A 21,929-nucleotide genomic window follows, 5' to 3' on the forward strand; every position below is an offset into this window, starting at 1 on the left:
TTGACATGTAGATAGTACCCGGAGCTTTTCCCAGCCTATGATTTTGTTATTGGTAGCATTTTTGCACTTTGTATTATATGTTATTGTAGATTTTAAATGTAGATGAAATAAATTTTGTTAGTTTTTAGGATATGATTTTAATTAAAGAAATCAATAAATTAAATATTTAATTAATTTTATGTTATGGTATTCTTGGTATAGTATTTTAATGAATTGAATATCAGTAATTGACTATATTTACCCTACTTTATATAGTTGTGACATGTGGTAAGCACTATTTCCATAGGTGCCTACTTTATTATAGAATCAGGACTTTACCACATGCGAATTGTTAGCGTGTGCTAAATTGGTTAGTGTCCATTGATGGCTTCTCCCCTTAATGCCAATTCTATAACAGCGCTCAGGTGTCCCTAAATTGTTTATAATACTAGTGCATACCCATAATTGTCATCCTTCATATTGGGCTAAATTATTTTAGGTTAGTATTTTAAAGTACTTTATTTTTAGGACCTTATTGTGCAAAATTAAAAAGAGTAGTGCCAGCCTGTCCACTAGGTAGCCCAATTTGGGGGCAGCATCGTGGCTGTCATGCTCAAGCCCTGTTGGGTCCAGTCTCATCTGACACAGAAGTTTAGAGGGAGCAGGACTGGCTGACCTTGAGCAAGTGTGGATGTTAAAGGACAGGCCACAATGAACCTTTTATAGACACCATGAGTGCCACGTCAGTAGGGTTGCCAGATTTTCCGAAACTAAAATCCGGACCTATGGCCCTGCCCCCATGCCCACCCAAGTCACGCCCCCAACCGGTAGGCGCCTTGAAACTCAGTTAAAAACTACTGGGATTTAAGTGAAGAAAAGCTCAACTGCCTCCTATAACATAATTTCACAAAAATGGAAGGTAAGCCTTGAATTTTTATGCAGTATATAAATTAGCCCCATTGTGAACATGTGTGAAATTACAACTATTTGCAGTCATAAAGAGTCAATAAGTTCCAAATTGGGTGAGAATGAAGACTCCTTTCAAGCCACAAATGGCTCAGGTTGATTCTGTTTGAATTGTGAATGGTTTGGATTTTGTCCGGGTCAGTTTGACTTATTTTCAAGACTTTTCTTCCTCCAGTCCAAAGGTAGACCAGTTTTGGGTTTTTTTAACATTAGCAGCAATCTGTGTTCTGTGTACTTTCTTCTCTGAAATGACACTCTGCATTTGCGAAAGAAAGCAGTGGAAGGGTTCCATCCTACTGATACCACTCCTAATAGACTGGAGCCCATTTCATTCAATTTTTCATAATTCAGCTGCGATTCAATTTGATCATCTTTGATAGTGTCCCTTTAAACTAAACTCTACACTCAGGAGAGAATATAACAGTGGATCACTAAGTTTTGTCCTCCATATAAGTGTTTTGGTTATCTGTTGCTTTCTTCCAGTCTGGGCTCAATCAACAGTTTCTCCCCGAGTTTTCTGATGAGTTCTGCTAAGTCTTCTGTATTTTGAGATTTTTCCTCAAGAAGTTCATAACGAAGACTTGAAATATCCTGTTTGATTTCTTTAAGTTCACCTAGAGAGCAGGAGAAGGATACTATTTAAAAAAAAACGTCAAATATTAACAAATACCATTTTTATCAATGTTCCAGCACTGTTTAAAGTCAAATTGCATAGTAAAATCAAGGTCTTATTTGCTTAATTCCCTTTCCCCTCCATGTTGAATTCATCCTATTCGTAAAAAGAAGCATCACAAGTTCCAAGTACATTGTAATGATAAGACGCAAAGGACTGGATTCTATAAATGGCACCTAACTTGGTAGGCGCCAAGCAAAATGGCACCTACCACATGTCATTCAAAGTTAGGTGCCGTTCAAAGAATTGCATCCAGTGGTGCCTAAATTGACCTACGTGCAGGTAGGTATCTCTAACTTAACCGCTGGTATATTAGGCCAGGGTTTTCTCAGCCTAAAATAGCAGTACCTAACTCAATCCATGCCCAAACTCCATCCCTAATGACACCAACTTTCCAGGTGTCACTAGGTGTCTTGATGTAAATGCCTACATGGCGCCCACCAAGTTATGCGCCTAGTGGAAAATTATTTTTTAATGCGTTTTTTAAATCATTGTATAATAGTGCTTCCAATTAGCAGCGCCAATTAACCAACTGAAAATATTAAGATAGGCACCTAACACAGTAGGCATCCTGATCTAGACGCCTACCAGTAGGCACCATTTATAAAATCAGGACCAAATCTTATTTTTAATATAAATATATATATATATTTTTAATTGCATGGCTATGGAATTGTTAAAGACCACATTGCTATGCATTTTCAATGCAGTGTGCATTAATGGTTTCCACACAAGTTAACACCCATGCTGAAATCATTTCTGCATTGCTCAGCCAGTGAAATCTGCGGTCATGCTTTCTGTATAGGTCCCAGAGTAAGGACCCTATGGGTTCCTTTTACAAAACTGTGGTCGATTAGTGCTCTTGCCCTTCTATAGGCATTAGCCTATGCTGAAGCTTCAGTGGATGAGCTATAATCCTTTTGGTATCCTACGTTGACCAGATATTTCATGGTCATTAGTCTGTCCCTAATAATCTAGTGCCATCTGATAACCATAGCAGAAAAAGAGAAAACAAAACAAAACACCTATACTCTTCAAGAAATCCCTTAATAAAGCTTAATACCATGATAAAGCTTAACCCCCCTCTTACCATCCCCTCCCTAACCCCAGATCCTACTTTTCCCTCTCTTGGAAACCTTCTCTGATCTAACGTTGTAACCCTTCTTCCATAACTCTTTTTGTAATCCACTTTGAACCGAAAGGTAATGGCGGAATAGAAATCTGTAATGTAATGTAATGTAATAATGAAAAAAATAGTACAAATGTATCACTTACTGTCAAAAGATCCATCAGCAGATCAAAACAATCTTAATTACAAAAATAATATAACATCTGCCAGCTCTGCCAATTATTCCAACCACTAGAATGCAGCAACCCCAAGTTCTTGAAAGTCTCTAACTTATAACCAAAGTGACGTGTTGGTTAAATAGCCAGGACTTGATTTTATTATTAACAAGACATGAAGGCCCATTTTAGATAGAACATAGGAATTGATAAGCCTTTTTCCCCCCCACGTTAAGCAGTTTAGGTGCCATCGACTCATGTTTGAGTCCTAGTTTAATAAAAAGGGCCCCTTAATTGGTTAAACGTCTACTTTTTGTCATCAAAGTCTTGAACTCACCTTCGTTGACCTCGTCACTCTCCTTATCTATCTGAGCTTTCAGCACATATCGTTTAATCAGCCGTTTCATTATTTTCTGGAGATAGAGAAAAAAAATATCCACAAACTGACATTTTAAATTTGCATTACTTTCAAAGTGGTATTCTGTAATGTCAATTTCTGTGCAAAGTCATTATTTCTTAACAAAGCCTAGTCAATATACGTTTACTCTACAAATAATACAAGTGAAAGCCATTGTACATTGAACACGGAGATACAGACATCCATGTCTGAATGTGTTCAGTTCTGGCAATAGTGTAGCAATGGTAGGAGGGGCCCAAGGTGGTGGTGGCCCCCCCTCCCCACTCCTTCCGCACTCCCACACCACACTCATGCAATCTTCGCCAGCTTCTCCGGCCTGCTGCTCGTGCTGGCTTTCTCTCTGACATCACTTCCTGGCTAGGGTTACCAGATTTTCCAAATGGAAAATCCGGACCCGCCCCCTGGTCTGCCCAGTTCCACCTATTCCCACCCCGTTACATCCCAATCCCTTCCCCATCCCATCTTAACCCCACCCCCACTGCCTTCTCTTGTCGGGCAGGAGGGCATCTATGTATGCACCAATGCCCTCCTGCCCAACAGCAATTTGTTGCCAGCTTTTCAAAACCCAGACAAAGTGCCATCTGGACCTCCGGACATTTCCTGAAAAGGAGGACATGTCCATGGAAATCCAGACGTCTGGTAACCCTATTCCTGGCCCTGCAACCCGGAAGTGATTTCAGAGAGATCCAGGCTCTTGCGAGCAGCTGGTGAGATTTTAAAGAGGTATAGGGGGGGGGGGGAAATAAGGGCACGAGTGTAGTGTGGGAGGCAAAGAGGTGCTGGTGCTCCCACCAAGACAGCACCCAGGACAGTCTGCCCCCACCCCCATCCCATTACGACGCCTACTGAGTTATGGCTTTACATGGAGCCTTTTGTAAAATACCTAAAAAAAAACCCCATGGTTTGGACAGCATGAACAGCTGGAGCAGCCATCATACAATTATACACATGGATAAAATAAACACCACAAATATTTGGAAGTGTTTGCACTTCTCAATGGAAATTGTAATGTCACAATTTCCACATGTAAGTGGTGACGCTTCATGCTTAGCTCTCTCAGTTTGAAAACCTAAACGTGTAAGTGCCACCAATTAAGTGGTACATCTGCAATTTTTTTTCTTCATTTTAGATGTGGAAATAAATAATCCCATATGTGAAGCCCTGGCTGAAACACTTTTCAAGAATCTGTGCATGCCTTTGAGCTGATATAAAACCTGACGGAGAAACTGATTCCCATAAATAGTTATTTCCTTTGTAAAATGAGAAATGCACTTGTAAATTTTTGTCCCACCTTAGATACATCCAACCCAGACGCATCCAACCCAGACCCTGAACACAGCTCCATCATGTCCTGTTGAAACCTCTGCATGGTGTGAATCTCCACGTGCAAATCTCTATATGCATCTATGTATGTATGCTTAAAAGTTCTCAGCCCAACCAAGAAGACAACGATGTGGAGCCATGAAACTTATAAGTTATTCCTTACTTTTTATTTCATTTTGTATCTTTGAAATGAAAAGCTTCAAGAAAAGTGTGGAATAACTTATAAGTATCACTAGTCTTATAGCCCGTTAAATTAATGGGTGCTAGAATATATGTGTGTGTGTCTGTCTTTATTTCTTTCTCTCTCTCTCTCCTTAGCCGCTTTCTGTATTTCTGTCTTTCTTTCTGTCTTTCTTTTTCCTCAGCTGTCCACCCATTCTCCCTTCCTTTTACCTTCCCTGTGTCCACCACCACCCCTTCACTGCTCCCCTTATCCAGCAGCAGCCCTTCTCCCTTTTTTTAATCTCCCCCCCTGTCCAGCAGCACCTCTTTCCTGTCCCCCTGTCCAGCAGTAGGCCTCCCTTCCTTTATCTCCCCTCCCCCGTCTCTTCTCCTGTCCATCAGCACCTCTTTCCTGCTCCCTCGTCCAGCAGTAGGCCTCCCTTCCTTTTTCTTCTCCCCTAGCACCTCTTTCCTGCTCCCCCATCCAGCAGTAGGCCTCCCTTCCTTTTTCTTCCCCCCTAGCACCTCTTTCCTGCTCCCCCGTCCAGCAGTAGGCCTCTCTTCCTTTTTCTCCCAACCCCCGTCTCTTCCCCTGTCCAGCAGCACCCCTTAACTCATGTGTGCCCTCCACCGACAGCTGCCGACATCCGCCGCAGCCTGCAGGCACCGACAGTCGCTGCGGCCTGCAGACACCAAGAGCCGCCACGGCCAACAGCCTCCGCGCCGCCTGAAGCCGACAAAACCCTAAGCCGAGCATGCGCACTCCTACCTGTGGGGACCTACAGCGCACGGAAAACGGGAGCACGCAGGTAAGAGTGCGCATGCGCGGCTTAGGGTTTTATTATAATAGACGGCCCCACATTGTTCTCTTCTTGGTTGGACTGAGAACTTATAGCAGCCCCTTATAAATATCACTATGTTTTAAACAAGGCTTGTCCATCCTATGGCCTGCGGGCAAGAACCTGGCCCACCAATTACTTTTTTCTTGTCCTTGGAAAATTGGCAATTGTTGTGATGCTTACAGCAAGATTCCTGCTTCCTCACCATTACTTGTGTCTCTCTAAGCATGAGCTGTGCAGTGCTGAAAGTTTGGGTTGATCTCAAGGTTTCATGTCTCACAAGAATTGAAACTGCGAGATCAACTCAAACCTAATGGCACCTCATGGCTCAAACTTACAGAGAGCCAAGTCATAGTGGGGAAGCAGGAATCCCACTGGTTCCTTTTGCAGCTGAAACCAGATGAGGAAAGAGACTGGATGAAAGCTGGGGAGAAGATTATACATTGTCATATTTTGCCACTATTTGATGAAACATGTACCAAAATACGACAGTGCATGTTTTGGCTCTCCGAATGTTGACAGAAAAAGATCTGACAATCCTGTTACAGACAATATAGCATTGTTAAGCAACTTGCAATATACCTGATATTTTGTTGGAGCGTTACTTAGGCTGTTCAAATTTCCATCTTCTGAACTTCTTATGCTTGAATGCTTACTCTGGCCAAGCTGTAATTTGATATTTGATCAATGTCAATAATACAAAAATGGATGAGGAGAACAATGTTTGCATTTATTCTATACAGTTAATTATTCTTCTAGCTTAATTTGGTAGAGTATTTCATTTGTACTGAAAACGGTCTGTCAAGTTTCCTGCTGCACACCATAAAAGAGGGATTGAACTGGTTATGCAACAACTAGGTCAAAAGATTTCTAGTTAAATTTAGCCATGTTTTACAATTTATACAAGACTGCTACATTTAATCAATCAAGAACTTGAGGCAGGTGTATAATTGTTGGAAGAAAGCTAGTATGTCTTTTTTTTTAATATTCTTTATTCATTTTTAAAACATATACAATAAGTGAAATACAGAGTAAATTAATCATTTTACAATATAGACATCATTTAAAATTTTTCAAATATTCATGCTTAGTAATGCCCTCACCTCACCCCACCAAAATTTTCCCAACAATTTTTCCAACTTTATTTACCTCCCATCCCTCCCCCCTCCCTGGATGTGCATATTATCTAATAACAAACCATAACTACAGAGATTCTACAAAGGACGTCAATGGGCCCCAAATTAATTTAAAGTTTTCATTATTCCCTAATATAGCAGCATTCATTTTTTCATATTTATATATTAGACATAAACTTGCCCACCAAAATGTAAAGTTTGACGATCCCAGTTTTTCCAGTTTCGTGTAATCAGTTGTATAGCTGTACTTGTCATAATTAAAAAGAGACGTCTTTTATGTTTATCTAGGGAATCTTTAATATGCAAAATAGTACCGCAAATTATTTTTTCATAGGTTAAAGGAATCTCAGAATTTAAAATGTTATTAATTTGTCCGCAAGTTGATTTCCCAAAAATCAGAATTCTAGGGCAGTAAAACAATAGATGGTCTAATGTTCCTATGTCAAGGTGACAGTGCCAGCATCTATTAGATCTAGAATTATCTGATTTATTCAACCTAACTGGGGTCCAAAAAGAACGATGTAACAAAAAGAACCAAGTTTGTTTCATAGATGCTGACGCCGTACCCCTCATCCTCCAAGCCAAATACGTGGCCATCGAGATGCAGAAATATACTACTTAATCTCAATGCTCCAAATATCCCTAAGAGCGTTTTTGGGTTTCTTATTCATAAGTTCAGATATTAATTTATACCACTTGGCGGCTTGATGCCCAAGCATATCTGCCTGAAAACAGTATGTCAAATCTGGCTTTCTAACTATTTTCTGGCAGAAAGAAAATAAAATGCTTTGATCTACATGAAAATATCTGATGTCAGGCTTTTATTTAGTACTAGCTGATGGCCCGGCGTTGCACGGGTATTTAATTATAGCAATAACACTGTAAATGGATTCAAATAAAGATACTTTATAGTGGTGAATGAAAATATTTTTTTACTTTATAAAAAGTACAATATTCAAATTATAATGTGAAATATTTGACAAAATGAATACAATACAACTAACATAAAACTTGATTATAAACAACATTTTTAGTTTCACCTCCAGGAGCAAGAACATATACATTATTGGGTGAACCCACCCTTCCCACGTGTGCAGGTGGGCCGCGAGACCCCCAGAACATATCACCCCAGGTAGTGAGGGATCTGTTCAAATCGGTCCCACAGCTTCTTACATTTTTTCCATTGACTTGAATGGGTGAAATCAGATTTTCTGTTTGTAGCTCCGCCCACGTGTGCAGATGGGCCGCGAGACCCCCAGAACATATCACCCCAGGTAGTGAGGGATCTGCATACCAATTTACGTTCAAAGCGGTCCCACAGCTTTTTACATTTTTTCCATTGACTTGAATGGGTGAAATCTAATTTTCTGTTTGTAGCTCCGCCCACTGCAAGTTTTGAAAGATTCGTTGCAGCTGAGAACAATGCTTGAATGCTTCTGCCTTAGCCCTGAAGCAGTGGACTAAATGCTATATCCACGAAACGTTGGCAGGCAGCGGCAATAGTTTGACAGCATGACAGCATATAAAGCATATGCTGAGATAAGTGCAAATGCTTAGTTGCTAGTTTTTCAGACTAAGGAAGAATTGCAACCATCGCAGTATTCTTAAATATTTATTATTAAAATGATTTGAATTACTTATCTATTACTAAAAATCTCAGGTTTTTTCAGCCAATGATTGGAACCACGGAGCGAAAAAAAAACCACGCTGAAAGCTAAGTCTGTAGTAGGACTGAGTGTGGGCTCCTATTCTGAGGCTTTTTCCTGAGTGAATCAGCACAACTCTTGAAAAAATTGAAAAAAAGTTATATATAAAAAGTTTGGAAATTAAGCTTTGGTGGTTGCAGTTTCTTTACAAGTGGTATATAATTTTGGTAGAATAGGCTTTTATTTAGGCCAGGGCTGCCCAAGTCCGGTCCTCGAGATCTACTGGCAGGCCAGGTTTTCAGGATATCCACAATGAATATGCTTGAGAGAGATTTGCCTGCACTGCCTTCTTGGTATGCAAATCTCTCTCTCATGCATATTCATTGTGGATATCCTGAAAACCTGTCCTGCCAGTAGATCTCGAGGACCGGACTTGGGCAGCCCTGATTTAGGCCTATGGTGCCAGATTTTGAAGATGCCATAGAGGGGCCTACAGTACTTCTGTTTATTTTAGAGCTGTATGTGTATAAAACCTAACGTTCTTTTCCATGATCCCAGTGCAAGTGACTGAATGTTATCAGTTTGTAAAAACTGAGAAGATATTCCTCCTGGGTTTTTGAGGGTTTTTTTTTTACATGTAGTGTTTCATCACTTTAGGTAAGCTGCTATTGCTATATAAAGATTTATACTGACTTTTCTAAATCACACTGAAAAAATAATGGGATTCTTAAATAATGAAGCTCCATGTTCTCGCTTGTTGAAAACTACGAGCTCCTCCAGAAAAATGTTTGACCACTTGGTGGCAGCAACAGCTCAGATTTTTTAAAAGAGCACGCAGCTAAATACCACTCTATTCGGAAAAGTTTTATTCTAGACACAGAATGAGAACACAGTTTAAAAACAGAACATTTAGAGCAATGTATCGCAAACTGTGTGCTGTGGCCACGAGACACCAGCAAGGAGGAGAGGTGCCGGCTGTTTATAGGACATGTTTCTCGTGGTGAGAGGCACTTCCTCTAGGCTGTCAGCTGACGCCGACGCCTCTCCTCCTTGCCGGCGCCTCTGCTCCTCTCCCCCACCGGCAAAGGAACAGGTTCAGGGTTCAGCCAGAGGGCCTCTGCGCATACTTGCACGTTGATGTCATGACATCACGCATGCATGTGACATCATCACATCAACGTCTGCACACTTCCGGGCGCCTTCTGGCCATGGCACCGGTTTTAGTGTGCCCCGGTGCCGAAAAGTTGGCGGGACATCGATTTAGAGCTTACAATATAATGGGAATGCCAAAATGAATGTATATTTAACTCTTTCAGAGGAAGACATCTTACAAGCTATGTAAAAGGGGTTAGTGCACACTTACTACAAGTTAAAATATATCTTATCAGATGTCCTGTGGCAAGTTTTTGATCGGAACGTGAAAACCATGTGCTAAAAAAATGTGTTTTAATTTTTTCAGTAGGAGGCATGTTTGGGGACAGAGAATGGGTGTTTCTGCACTAATCAGTTAGGGCCAAATTCTACAAATAGCACCTGACGTTAGGCGCCTAGACTGGTGTGCTTAGCCGATCTAGGTGCCTAACTTACCCCCTCCCCCTTTTACAAAACCATAGCACGGTTTATAGCCCCAGCTGCAGCAGTAACAGCTCCAACGCTCATAGAATGCCTATGAGCGTTGGAGCTGTTACCACTATGGCTGGTGCTAAAAACTGTGCTAGGTTTTGTAAAAGGGGGTATTAATCAATTAAGCCTAATTGGCACTGTTAATTGAAAAGCGCCATTACTACTAATTAAAAACAATTTTATAAAAAAAATTAGATGGTAGGTCCCTAACTCTTCAAGGTAGGCGTCTACTCAATGGAGCCTACCAGAAAGTAGACATGGTTAGAGGTGGATTTTGGGCATGGTTTGACTTAGGTGCTGGTAGGCGTCTACCATAGGCACTCTCATTTAGACCAAGAAAACCTTGGCACATAAATGGAGTACAGCTAAGGTTTCAACATCTACCAGGAATGGCGTAGTAAGGGGGGGTCGAGGGATGCGGACTGCCCCTGGCACCATCTTTGCAGGGGGCACCGGTGTCAGTGCCTCTCCTTCTTTATGCCCCTCCCCCCATGGACCTCTTGAAATGTTTGCCGGCGTAAGTGGCATCTTCCACCCTTTGCTCGTGACAGCATCGGCTTCCTTCTGATGTTACTTCCTGGTTGAGGGTCCAGGATGTGACATCATGAGGGAGCCGACGCCAGCAGGTGGAAGATGCTTCTTGTGCTGGTGAACATTTCAAGAGGAATATAGGGGGGGTGCTGAAGCAGCGGGAAAGAGTAGGGGGTGCCCAAACGGCAGGGAAGAGGGAGAGAGTGGCCAAGCAGAGGGGTGGAAGAGTGGAGGAAGGCACCCAAGCAGCAGGGAAAAGTGGGGGAGTGCACGGCATGGCAATGTTGAGCGCCACCACCCTGGATGCCAACCTCACTCACTACACCACTGTCTATTGGCACCAAAGAATGCTTAGGTGCTTAGGCGTGATTCTATAAATGACGCCTGGCACACCTGAAGGCCTTTATAGAAATAAAGAAAATTTCTAGGAATGTCAAATCATCATAGATTAAATGAAGGAATTATTTTATACCAATGGAGTTTCAGTTTGATGCTTTTTCAAGAAAAAGTTTTTCCCTTTTTTTGTTCTCCAGGAAGGGTGGGAAGGGTGGGAGATAAAGGCATTTCATTTGTATCATTGATGATTAATAAGTTATATATTTAATGTTAATTTTGTTTGGATTTATTATCACACTTATTATACGTTTGAAAATGAATAAAGAATTAAAAAAAAACCACAACTATTAGCCTAGACCCCTGTTATTAGTGGTCTAAGGAAGAGAGATTTTGATTTCCTTCTTTTTAAAGGTTTTTTTCCTTAAATATATACTCTCTGATTTGCTTGTTACAAGTGTCATTCTTGTTAAAGATAAATAGATATATAAATAAATGTAATAAAATTTTTTAAAAAGTGGACATGGATAGGAGTGAATCGTGGGTATGTTTTTGGAGTTAGGTACCATTTAGGTGCAGGTATTTAGGTTAAGAAAACCCTGGCCTAAATGTTAGAACATTTTGAGAGGTCTTTCTCAGTTGAGCTGGCTGGACCAGGTTTCTTAAGGGTCTGCTAGAGTTGCAGTCTGTTGTGTTTTCGATATTTTTTTTTTTTTTTTTAATCATTGTGTAATGCAATTACTTTTCCTGCCTTTTATGATTTCACTGGACAACAAATTTTTCCAAAGTTTTGCTTGCTTAAAACAATCTGGTGATTATGATAGACCCCTTCAAAATAAACACAAATATAATTTCCCACTGACTGTATCACGTAGGAATTTTGAGAAACACGATGGTATCTTTAATTGACTATAACATGTTTTAATGCACAAAGTTTCTGATACACGGCGATAGTTCTCCATGGCAAACAGTGTTTTCCTGCTGATTTTCGTTTGTACTGAGTGTCCGGTGCATCTCATTGCAGTGTCCAACAATAGTCAGCAGCATTGATGGATTCCAGTTGCCCAGGTATCTTTTTTTCCATAGTGGCAATGTTCTGATGAAATCCTTCACCATGTTTGTCGCTGACTGCACCAAAATTTGCGAGGAAGAAGTCCAGGTGTGAATGTAGAAAGTGCATCTTCAGTGACATGTTGCACTTCATGGTTTTGTATGCTCTAAGAAGTTTGTCAACCAGTTGAATATAGTTTGGTGTTCTGTAACTGCCAAGAAAATTCTCAGCGACATCCTTGAATGCTTTCCAGGCGATTTTCTCCGGCCCAACTAACAGATCTTCAAATCTTTCGGCATTGATGACATGTCTGATCTGTGGACCGACAAAAATGTCTTCCTTAATCTTGCCATTAGTTATTAATTATTAATTGCATTAGCCTGAAAGTATAACCAGAAATTGTGAAAATGTTTTTGTGTTGTTGTTGTTACAACGGTACGTGATACGCAGTTTTAAATGTGATTATCGTGAACAGCAGCCAAAAATCTGTAAGATATACCCGAAAGTGTTGAAGAAGCAAAATCTTTGTTGTCCAGTGTTTTATATTGTAAACTGCTCTGCATATTAAATAAACTAAACCATAAACCATCTAAGCATACTTAAGTGGTGCTAGGTGTGATTCTATATAGGTGACTAACTTCTATAGAATCACAATTAGTGCTGCACTAGTCAGTGCCAATTGTTTAGGCAACATATATAGAATCAGGTCCTTAGGGGGAAGTTCTGCAAATGGCATCTAAAAAGATAGGTGCCCATCGCACGTCAATCGCACGTCAATCGCACTTAGGTGCCCACTAAAGAATCGCAACACCTACCAGTGACTAACAAGATATAGGCACGGATTTTAAAGACCTACATTATGGGCCTCTGTATCCTGTAGAGAATCATGCCTAGCAATGCCAAAGTCCTTCTCTACCCCTAGAGAACGACACAGTGACAAAATTAATCACTGTTCCCATCCCCGCGCATAACTGCGGGAAACCATTTCACATGTCATTCTTTAAGGACAGAGGGAAAAAGTATGAATGGGCACACCTGCTGATCCTCAAGCCTTGCACTGAAGAATGCTGGCGTAGAAGGACTGAGGTTGAGATAGACACTAAAGAACAACACGGGATTGTTTCCTGTGGTTATGCACGGGGACAGGAATGGTGATGAATTTTATGGTTAGAACATAAGACCATAAGCATTGCCATACTGGGTCCATCAAAGCCCAGGATCCTGCTTCCAACAGAGGCCAACCTAGGTCCCAAGTACCTGGCAGAAACCCAAAGAGTAGCAACTTTCCAGAGCTGAGATTGTGATGTCATAATGCCTCATTCCACCAGTGCCTAAGAGCCAAACTCATCAGTGATGTCACAATGGCTTCATGATCCTATACTTGGCTCACATAAGAATCAGAGTATGAAAGGGCTCAGCCACTGACCCTCAAGCCTTCCATTGAAGAACGCTGGCGTAGAAGGACTGAGGTTGAGATAGACACTAAAGAATGACATGGGATTGTTTTCTGCGGTTATACACAGGGACAGGAACGGTGATGAATTTTATCACTGTATCATGCCTACTTTGGAGTTGGGTGCTATTAGGCACCATGCGATAGGTGCCTATATTTTATAGAATCTCATCTAAGAAGATAGGTGCCTATTGCCCAATCAATTTTTATCAATTATGCTCTTGTTAAAACTCATAACTGAAGCCAATTTACTAGTTAAGTTAGGTGCCTAACTTTAGATGTGTATTTATTTAGGCGCGTCTTATAGAATTTGCCCCCTAAATGTGCTTGTGCACAGACAACGTTCACTAATTCACATGCAATCTGCTTAATGCACTTTAGTATAAGGGCCCCTTAATTAATAAGACAAATTATAAAGAAAATCTCCATCACAAATTCTAGACACTGAACTTTTATTGCTGCGTGTACCAAGTAATGTTTAAAAGAAAAAAATTTTCACAGCTTAAATTCTCCGGAAAAATTGAACCACTGCCGTCTCGAGAAACCAAAAAAAGGATAGAAACAGTAACAGACGAACGTCAAAGATAAATGCTCTAACAATCTTGTCTCTTTTCAAACGGACTACTGCATTCTTGCACGGGAAATATAGAGATATATGCACATTTGAGAATGACATGGGGGACAAGTTTGTCCCCGTCCCTGCAGGAACTACTCCTGCTGGAGCGCTGGTCTAGGACATGGCAACTCAACTTCAATGCCAAAAAATGCAAAATTATGCACCTGGGCAGCCAAAATCCATGCAAGTCTTATACCCTTAATGGCGAGATCCTAGCAAAAACGGTAGCAGAACGAGACTTGGGGGTAATCGTCAGTGAGGACATGAAGTCTGCCAATCAAGTGGAGCAGGCTTCGTCCAAGGCAAGACAAATCATGGGTTGCATACGAAGGGGTTTCGTCAGTCGTAAGGCGGAAGTCATTATGCCATTGTTTAGATCCATGGTGAGGCCCCACCTGGAATACTGTGTGCAATTCTGGAGGCCGCATTATCGCAAGGATGTGCTGAGACTGGAGTCGGTGCAGAGAATGGCCACCCGGATGGTCTCGGGACTCAAGGATCTACCATACGAAAAACGGCTTGACAAATTACTGCTATACTCGCTCGAGGAGCGCAGAGAGAGGGGAGACATGATCGAGACGTTCAAGTATCTTACGGGCCGCATCGAGGCGGAGGAAGATATCTTCTTTTTCAAGGGTCCCACGACAACAAGAGGGCATCCGTTGAAAATCAGGGGCGGGAAACTACGAGGTGACACCAGGAAATTCTTTTTCACTGAAAGAGTGGTTGATTGCTGGAATAGTCTTCCACTACAGGTGATTGAGGCCAGCAGCGTGCCTGATTTTAAGGCCAAATGGGATCGGCACATGGGATCTCTTCACAGGGCAAAGGTAGGGGAGGGACATTAAGGTGGGCAGACTAGATGGGCCGTGGCCCTTATCTGCCGTCTATTTCTATGTTTCTATGTTTCTATGAACTCAGTTTCCTCATCCCATCCACACGAGTTTTGTCTCTGTCCCTGTCCCATTCCAGTAAGCTCTGCCTTAACTGCACAAGCCTTGTAAAATTATGATTTTAAAGTGTTTGAGGCTTGTGCAGATGAGGACAGAGCTTGCAGGGATAAGACAGGGACAGCGACAAAACTCGCGGGGATGGGATGGGAAAATGAGTTACCGCGGGGACGGGAAAAAAATTTGTCCCTGTGTCATTTCCTACTTGGGAGAACAGTATAGGAAATTGAATAAATAAATAGTGTGAAAGGTTTCAGCCTCTGATAACCAGAGCTGGTATTGTGACATCATAATGCCTCATTCCACCAATGGCTAAGAGCCAACCTCATCAGTGATGTCACAATGGCTTCATTGCACTAGACTTGGCTCACTTTTACTACATTTTGATTTCTACAGTGTAGAGAATGACATGGGGACAAATTTGTCCCCATCCCCACAGGAACTCAATTTCCCCACCCCGTCCCCGTGAGTTTTGCCACTGTCCCTGTCCCATTTCTGTAAGCTCTGCCTTAACCAAACAAGCCTCAAACACATGATTTTTAAGTGTTTCAGGCTTGTGCAGATTAGGACGGAGCTTGCAGGAATGGGGCAGGGACAGGAAAAGAACTCGCCTGGATGGGAAAATGGGTTCCCGCAGGGACGGGGAAAAATGTGTCCCCTTGTCGTTTTCTAATGCACATAAATGTAATTTATTCACAATTTGAGCATGGTTATATTTAATTAATTAGCACACAAGGTGTGCCCTACGGACAGAGCAAAAATAGCATTGCGGGAATGTTATGAAATGTTTATTTCATAAAGTATAGAGCTTCCACTCCTGCGGTGGATTGCCCACCGCTTATGACTACACACCAAGGACACACCGCATATTATTATTATTATTTAATATAGCGCTATTTGGGGAAAAAAAATATTTTTCTGCATTATATCATATGCTTGTTACGAAACAAATGTTTGTTGCCTTTAGATAGAGAGGAACTCAAGCACACTTTAATCACCCCCCATTCAAAGGCATACAAAGCAAAATATATCTTAAATAATAAAATGCTAGCCGCGCATGCGCACTTGCCTTGCGTGTTCCCTGATCCCTTTTCTGTCGGGATGTGGCAAGACAAGTGCGCATGCGCGCCCTTCCCTGCTCTCCACCTCACAATACGGCCCTACCGGCCAAAGCCGCGGCAAGGCAGTGCGGAGCGGCGGCTGCCGGGAGGAGACCGCGGCGGCTTGAGGCGAAACGCGGTGCAGAGCAGCGGCTGCCGCCCGCTAGCACCCCCTGCCCTCTCCGTCGCGGCCCAAGAAAGACGTGGCAGTGCGAGGCCTGGACGTCACCGCCGCGCGATGCGACGCCTGCGCGCTGCACAAAAAAGAAAACGCTGCGTTTCGCCTGGGCAGACATGTTGGTGGTGGCGGCTGTGGAAGAGGGAATGGGAGCAGACACCAGCTCCCCGCGACCCGGCAGAGGCCCCACACACTCCCCCAACTCTGCTGACCCTTGCCCCTGCCTGTCCCACAGGGCACCCTTAGCAATCCTGGCCCACAATAGTCGGCCCAGACCCAAGGAAGAGGAGACACTGGAACACCAACAATGCAACAGGTACTCTGGATGAGGTGAAAAAGGTGGAAATAGGAAAGGTAAAAGGGGAAATGGGAATATTGGTAGGTAAAAAGAAGGGAGAAGGGCTACTGATGGACAGGGGGGAGAGACAGAAAGAAAAGACAGAAAGAAAGGGGGGCAGGGAGAAAGAAAGAAAGACACACATACAGAAAGAGAGAAATAAATGCCTAAGTCTACACATCTATTCTAGCACCCGTTAATGTAACGGGCTAAAAAACTAGTATATATATAAGAACATAAGAAACGCCTTCGCCGGATCAGACCCTAGGTCCATCTATTCCGGCGACCCGCACACGCGGAGGCCAAGCCAGGTGCTCCCAGATGGAGACCCTGATCACCCGTATCCCTCAATGTGATTTGCAAGGAGGTGTGCATCCAACTTACACTTGAAACCCAGAATGGTAGTCTCCGTCACCACCTCCTCCGGGAGAGCATTCCAAGCGTCCACCACTCGTTGTGTGAAACAGAACTTCCTGACATTTGTCCTGAGCCTGCTGCCCTTCAGCTTTAGTCCATGACCTCTTGTCCTTTTCACTTTTGACAATGTGAACAATGATGATTCTTGCTCTATTTTGTCGAATCCTTTCAGTATTTTAAAAGTCTCAATCATATCCCCTCGCAGTCTCCTCCTCTCAAGGGTGAACAGTCCCAGTCTTCCGAGGCGTTCTTTGTAGCTCAAATTTTCCATACCTTTTACTAGCTTCGTGGCTCGCCTCTGCACCCTTTCCAGGAGGGTTATATCCTTTTTTAGGTATGGAGACCAGTGTTGGACACAGTACTCCAAGTGTGGTCTGACCATTGCTCTGTATGACAGACTACTAGCCACCATAGCAGCGAGACTAGACCGCCACCTCTCCAGTCTGCTGACCATGACGCCCAACTACAAAATAAATGCTGGCATTGTAATACAAATTTAGGTTATCTTAAGCATATGATTTATGACTGCCCAAATATTCAACCATTTTGGAGATCAGTTTGGAAAATCATATGCATTATACTTCCTATTTCTTCTCAGTTATCATATTGTTCTCTTTCATTTTTTTTCTTTGCCTGATGTACAGTACTCCCCCGATATCCGCGGGGGTTCCATGCCAGGAACCCCCGCGAATGTTGAAAAACCGCGAATACGGTTTTTAGCAGGGGAGACAGAAGAGGGCAGCCGGAGAGGCTGCGTGTCAAAGCAGCTCCCAATTGGTGGGGCCTGGCTTTAGTACGGGAAGAGGCGGCCGGAGCATACCGCAAGTGATTTCCTTCACTCGCTGGCGCTCAGGCTGCCCTCTCCTGCCTGGTCATTCGCGGTCAGAAAATACCATGAATGACCGGGACCGGGACTCGCAGACCGCGAATTCGCGGGGGAGCACTGTACTGGACAAATGCCATTCTAAATTACTCAATATTCATATGGCTCTTACTCTGCAAATGATTCTCTCACACTGGAAGTCAGCTCAATTATTAAACACCTCTTTTTGGTGGGCTATGAACATATGAATGCACAGCGAATTCCCTTATTAAAGGAGCTTTAAAACAAAATATGGTTTCCAATAACAGGTAATTGTTACATTTCAGCTGGTAAGTGAGTATAATTTCTTATCCTAATGCTTTACTTATTAAGAACATAAGAACATAAGCAGTGCCTCCGCCGGGTCAGACCATAGGTCCATCCAGCCCAGCAGTCCGCTCCCGAGGCGGCCCGAACAGGTCACGGCCTGTCTGAGTCACCAGAAGGGGCCCCCTTGCCACCTTGGTTTCCCATTGAGTCCTATCTTCCCATCGAAGTCCTAACCCTCCGGTCTTGCACATGCACGACCTGGTTGGATTTCTATACTTATTACCTAGTTAGCTTTCTATACCTGTGTTACATCCCAGCACCTCTCTCAGTATCCCACGATCCCCCTATCCCTCAGGAATCCGTCCAATCCCTGTTTGAATCCTTGTACCGTACTCTGCCTGATCACTTCCTCCGGTAGCGCATTCCAAGTGTCCACGACCCTTTGTGTGAAAAAGAACTTCCTTGCATTTGTTCTGAACCTATCTCCCTTCAGTTTTTCCGAATGCCACCTCGTGCCTGTTGACCCCTTCAGCCTGAATAATCTGTCCCTATCCACACTCTCTATGCCCCTCATGATCTTGAAGGTCTCTATCATATCTCCCCTGAGCCTCCTTATTGCTTGTGATGCTTACTTTACTAAAATGAGTTTGAATCGAATCTTATCTAATCTTTGGCCTTTACCTAATCGTATGGTGTATATTTAAAATTGTCTACATAGATGCTTTTAGGGCTCCTTTTACTAAGCTGCACTAGCGTTTTTAGCGTGCATGCTAGACGCTAACGCCACCATTGATCTGGCATTAGTTCTTGGCACATAGCATGGGGGGGCAGCACAAGCTAATCCACAGCGTGCACTAAAAACGCTACCGCAGCTTAGTAAAAGGAGCTAATAAAAGGTATGGAGAATTTGGAATACGAGGAACGACTGAAGAGAATGGGATTGTTCTCCCTTGAGAAAAGGAGACTGCGAGGGGATATGTTCGAGACTTTCAAAATACTGAAAGGAATCGACAAAATAGAGCAGGAAACAATGTCCAATGTGACACGGACAAGAGGACATGGACTGAAGCTAAGGGGGGACAAGTCCAGGACAAATATCAGGAAGTTCTGCTTCATGCAACGAGTGGTGGACACCTGGAATGCTCTCCCAGAGGAGGTTATTGCGGAATCCACCGTTCTAGGATTTAAAAGCAAACTAGATGCACATCTCCTTATGAGAGGCATAGAGGGATATGGGTGACTAAAATTACACCAGGTGTACACCTGGCTGGGCCTCCGCGTGTGCGGATCGCCAGACTTGATGGACCGAAGGTCTGATCCGGAGATGGCGCTTCTTATGTTCTTATGATGCCTCATTCCACAGTACCTTTTAGAGCCAACCTCATCAGTGATGTTACAATGGAGTAGCAACATTCCAGAGCTGAGATTGTAACACGGACAAGAGGACATGGACTGAAGCTAAGGGGAGACAAGTCCAGGACAAATATCAGGAAGTTCTGCTTCATGCAACGAGTGGTGGACACCTGGAATGCTCTCCCAGAGGAGGTTATTGCGGAATCCACCGTCCTAGGATTTAAAAGCAAACTAGATGCACATCTCCTTATGAGAGGCATAGAGGGATATGGGTGACTAAAATTACGCCAGGTGTACACCTGGCTGGGCCTCCGCGTGTGCGGATCGCTGGACTTGATGGACCGATGGTCTGATCCGGAGATGGCAGTTCTTATGTTCTTATGAGCCCTTAGGGCTCCTTTTACAAAGCCACATTAGCGGTTTAACGCGCGTAATAGCGTGCGCTAATTTGCCGGCCGCGCTAACTGCTACCGCCTCCTCTTGAGCAGGCAGTAGTTTTTCGGCTAGCACGGGGGTTAGCGCGCGCTAAAAAGGTGCGGGCGATAAAGCCGCTAACGCGGCTTCGTAAAAGGATTTCATAGTCTTCTCTGCATCTATGTTTTACATGTATAAATCATTTGTTCTGTAAAATCTTATTGTATTTAATCACTTGTTATATGTTAAACTGCAATAAAAAATATTAAAAATGAAAATAGATAGAGAGGAACTTCATTAGTATTACAGCGTGTACCAAGTAAAGCAATAATAAAAAGTGAATTTTAATGATCGTATAGAGAAATCTATTTTTGCCTTTACAACAAATTTCATTTTGCTGTATCGAGTACATCAGAACATTCTTTAGAAGCACAAATGTAGAATATGTTTTATAAACCCCTATAATAGGCTATAATTCAGAAAAGTGCATTTTTTGGCAAGTTGATCGATTGAATATTAAAAATGCCCTTCTTCTGGCGGCCACAAAATTAATGTTGGCAGTGTTCCACTGGATTCTTTGATGTGAGGTTTAATAAAAATTTATGTCCCAGACTATGTTCCCACTCAGACTGGGCTGAACTTTGTAAACACTGCACTCAGAGCAAGGCCATCGGGTATCATATTAATTTTATTGACAATTATCTACAAATGCACCGAACTGGAGGATTTGTTCATTTTCTTAGAAAGGAACTTCACATTCCATGGCTATAACAGATCAAGAATACTGATGTTAGGAAAGAATTTTAAAGCGTACAACCGCTGTGTAACTAATTGCCAATCACGTGGTTGATCCTTGCTAAGGAAACAATTTTGCAGTTCAATTGCTGGTACACAGTTTTGATGCATTTAGTACAATGTTCAGTTAAGGGATTGCATTAAGCAGCTAGTATGAGTTTTAGCATGTGGTAGATATGAATTAGAGAATGACACGGTGGTTGTTACCCGCAAGTAGCCGCGGGTAACCCGCCGAAACGGGAAGAGAAAATTAGTGGTCGCTGCGGGGATGGGGACAAGGCCATTCACCGCCCCGTGGAGCAGAGAATAGCCTCGTCTCCGCAATGAAACTAGCACGGATCGCGCGGTCCAGCATCCCCGCCCGATCACCGCTTCCCACGTCCTGCCACATCTCCCTCCCTCCACCTCACCTTAGGTGCTTGCCGAATCCGAGTTTAATTCTTCTCCCAGCCAGCACGCTTTCAATAAGTCACGCGTACGCAGCTGCTTGGATTGTTGAATCTCCTCAGACGCAACCAGAAACAGGAAGTTGGGTCAGAGGAGAAGATTCAACAGCTCAAGCAGCCGTGCGCGTGGCTTATCGAAAGCGTGTGGCTGGGAGAAGAATTAAAGTCAGACTCGGCAGGCACCTATGGTGAGTTGGAGGGAGGAAGACGGTAGGACGCGGCGATCGGGCGGGAGGGTGCTTCTGGACCACGCGATCTGTGATCATGCATGTTTCCTCACCTTAGGAAGGAGGGAGTGGACAGTAGTCGTGGGGACGGGGCGGGCACAGTGATCGCGGGGACGGGGCGGTGACAGGGATGGTGGTCACAGGGACGGGGGCGGTGACAGGGATGGTGGTCACAGGGACGAGGCGGTGACAGGGACAAATTTTTCCGCCGTGTCATTCTCTAATATGAATGCAGACCTGTTCAAATGGCTATCATATGGTGAGCCCCAGAAACAAACAGGGAAGCAACAAAATATAAAGATAGCACACTCCCAAAATATAGCAAATGCAAAAAGCATAAGATAGAAGTGGCTCAAACTTTATTAAAAGGTGATTTTTAGACTGAAATATCACATTTTTTTTGTAGTGCTCAGAGATCGTTGCATTGTCAGACCTCGGGACGAACCCAAACAGAAGAACGTCTGCAATACAAGCACACATACAATCCAAATTCTGCTTCACCCTAGTCAAAGCCCTAAATGGAAATGGACCAAGCTATCTGAACAAC

General features: G+C 43.1%; 1 protein-coding gene across 1 annotated transcript in view; it reads right to left on the reverse strand.

The window, feature by feature from the left end:
• Window positions 1-900: 900 nt before the first annotated feature.
• Window positions 901-21,929, reverse strand: part of TRPC6 (transient receptor potential cation channel subfamily C member 6) — a 152,968-nt gene continuing 131,939 nt past the window's right edge. The window contains exons 10-12 of the mRNA XM_033950101.1: window positions 6,227-6,310; window positions 3,240-3,315; window positions 901-1,559 (exon numbers count right to left, since the gene is read on the reverse strand). Of these exons, the coding sequence (XP_033805992.1) occupies window positions 1,408-1,559; window positions 3,240-3,315; window positions 6,227-6,310 (312 nt within the window). The 3' untranslated portion in view covers window positions 901-1,407. The remainder of the gene's footprint in view (window positions 1,560-3,239; window positions 3,316-6,226; window positions 6,311-21,929) is intronic.

Source organism: Geotrypetes seraphini, chromosome 6 (genome assembly GCF_902459505.1).
Source record: "Geotrypetes seraphini chromosome 6, aGeoSer1.1, whole genome shotgun sequence".
NCBI lineage: Eukaryota > Metazoa > Chordata > Amphibia > Gymnophiona > Dermophiidae > Geotrypetes > Geotrypetes seraphini.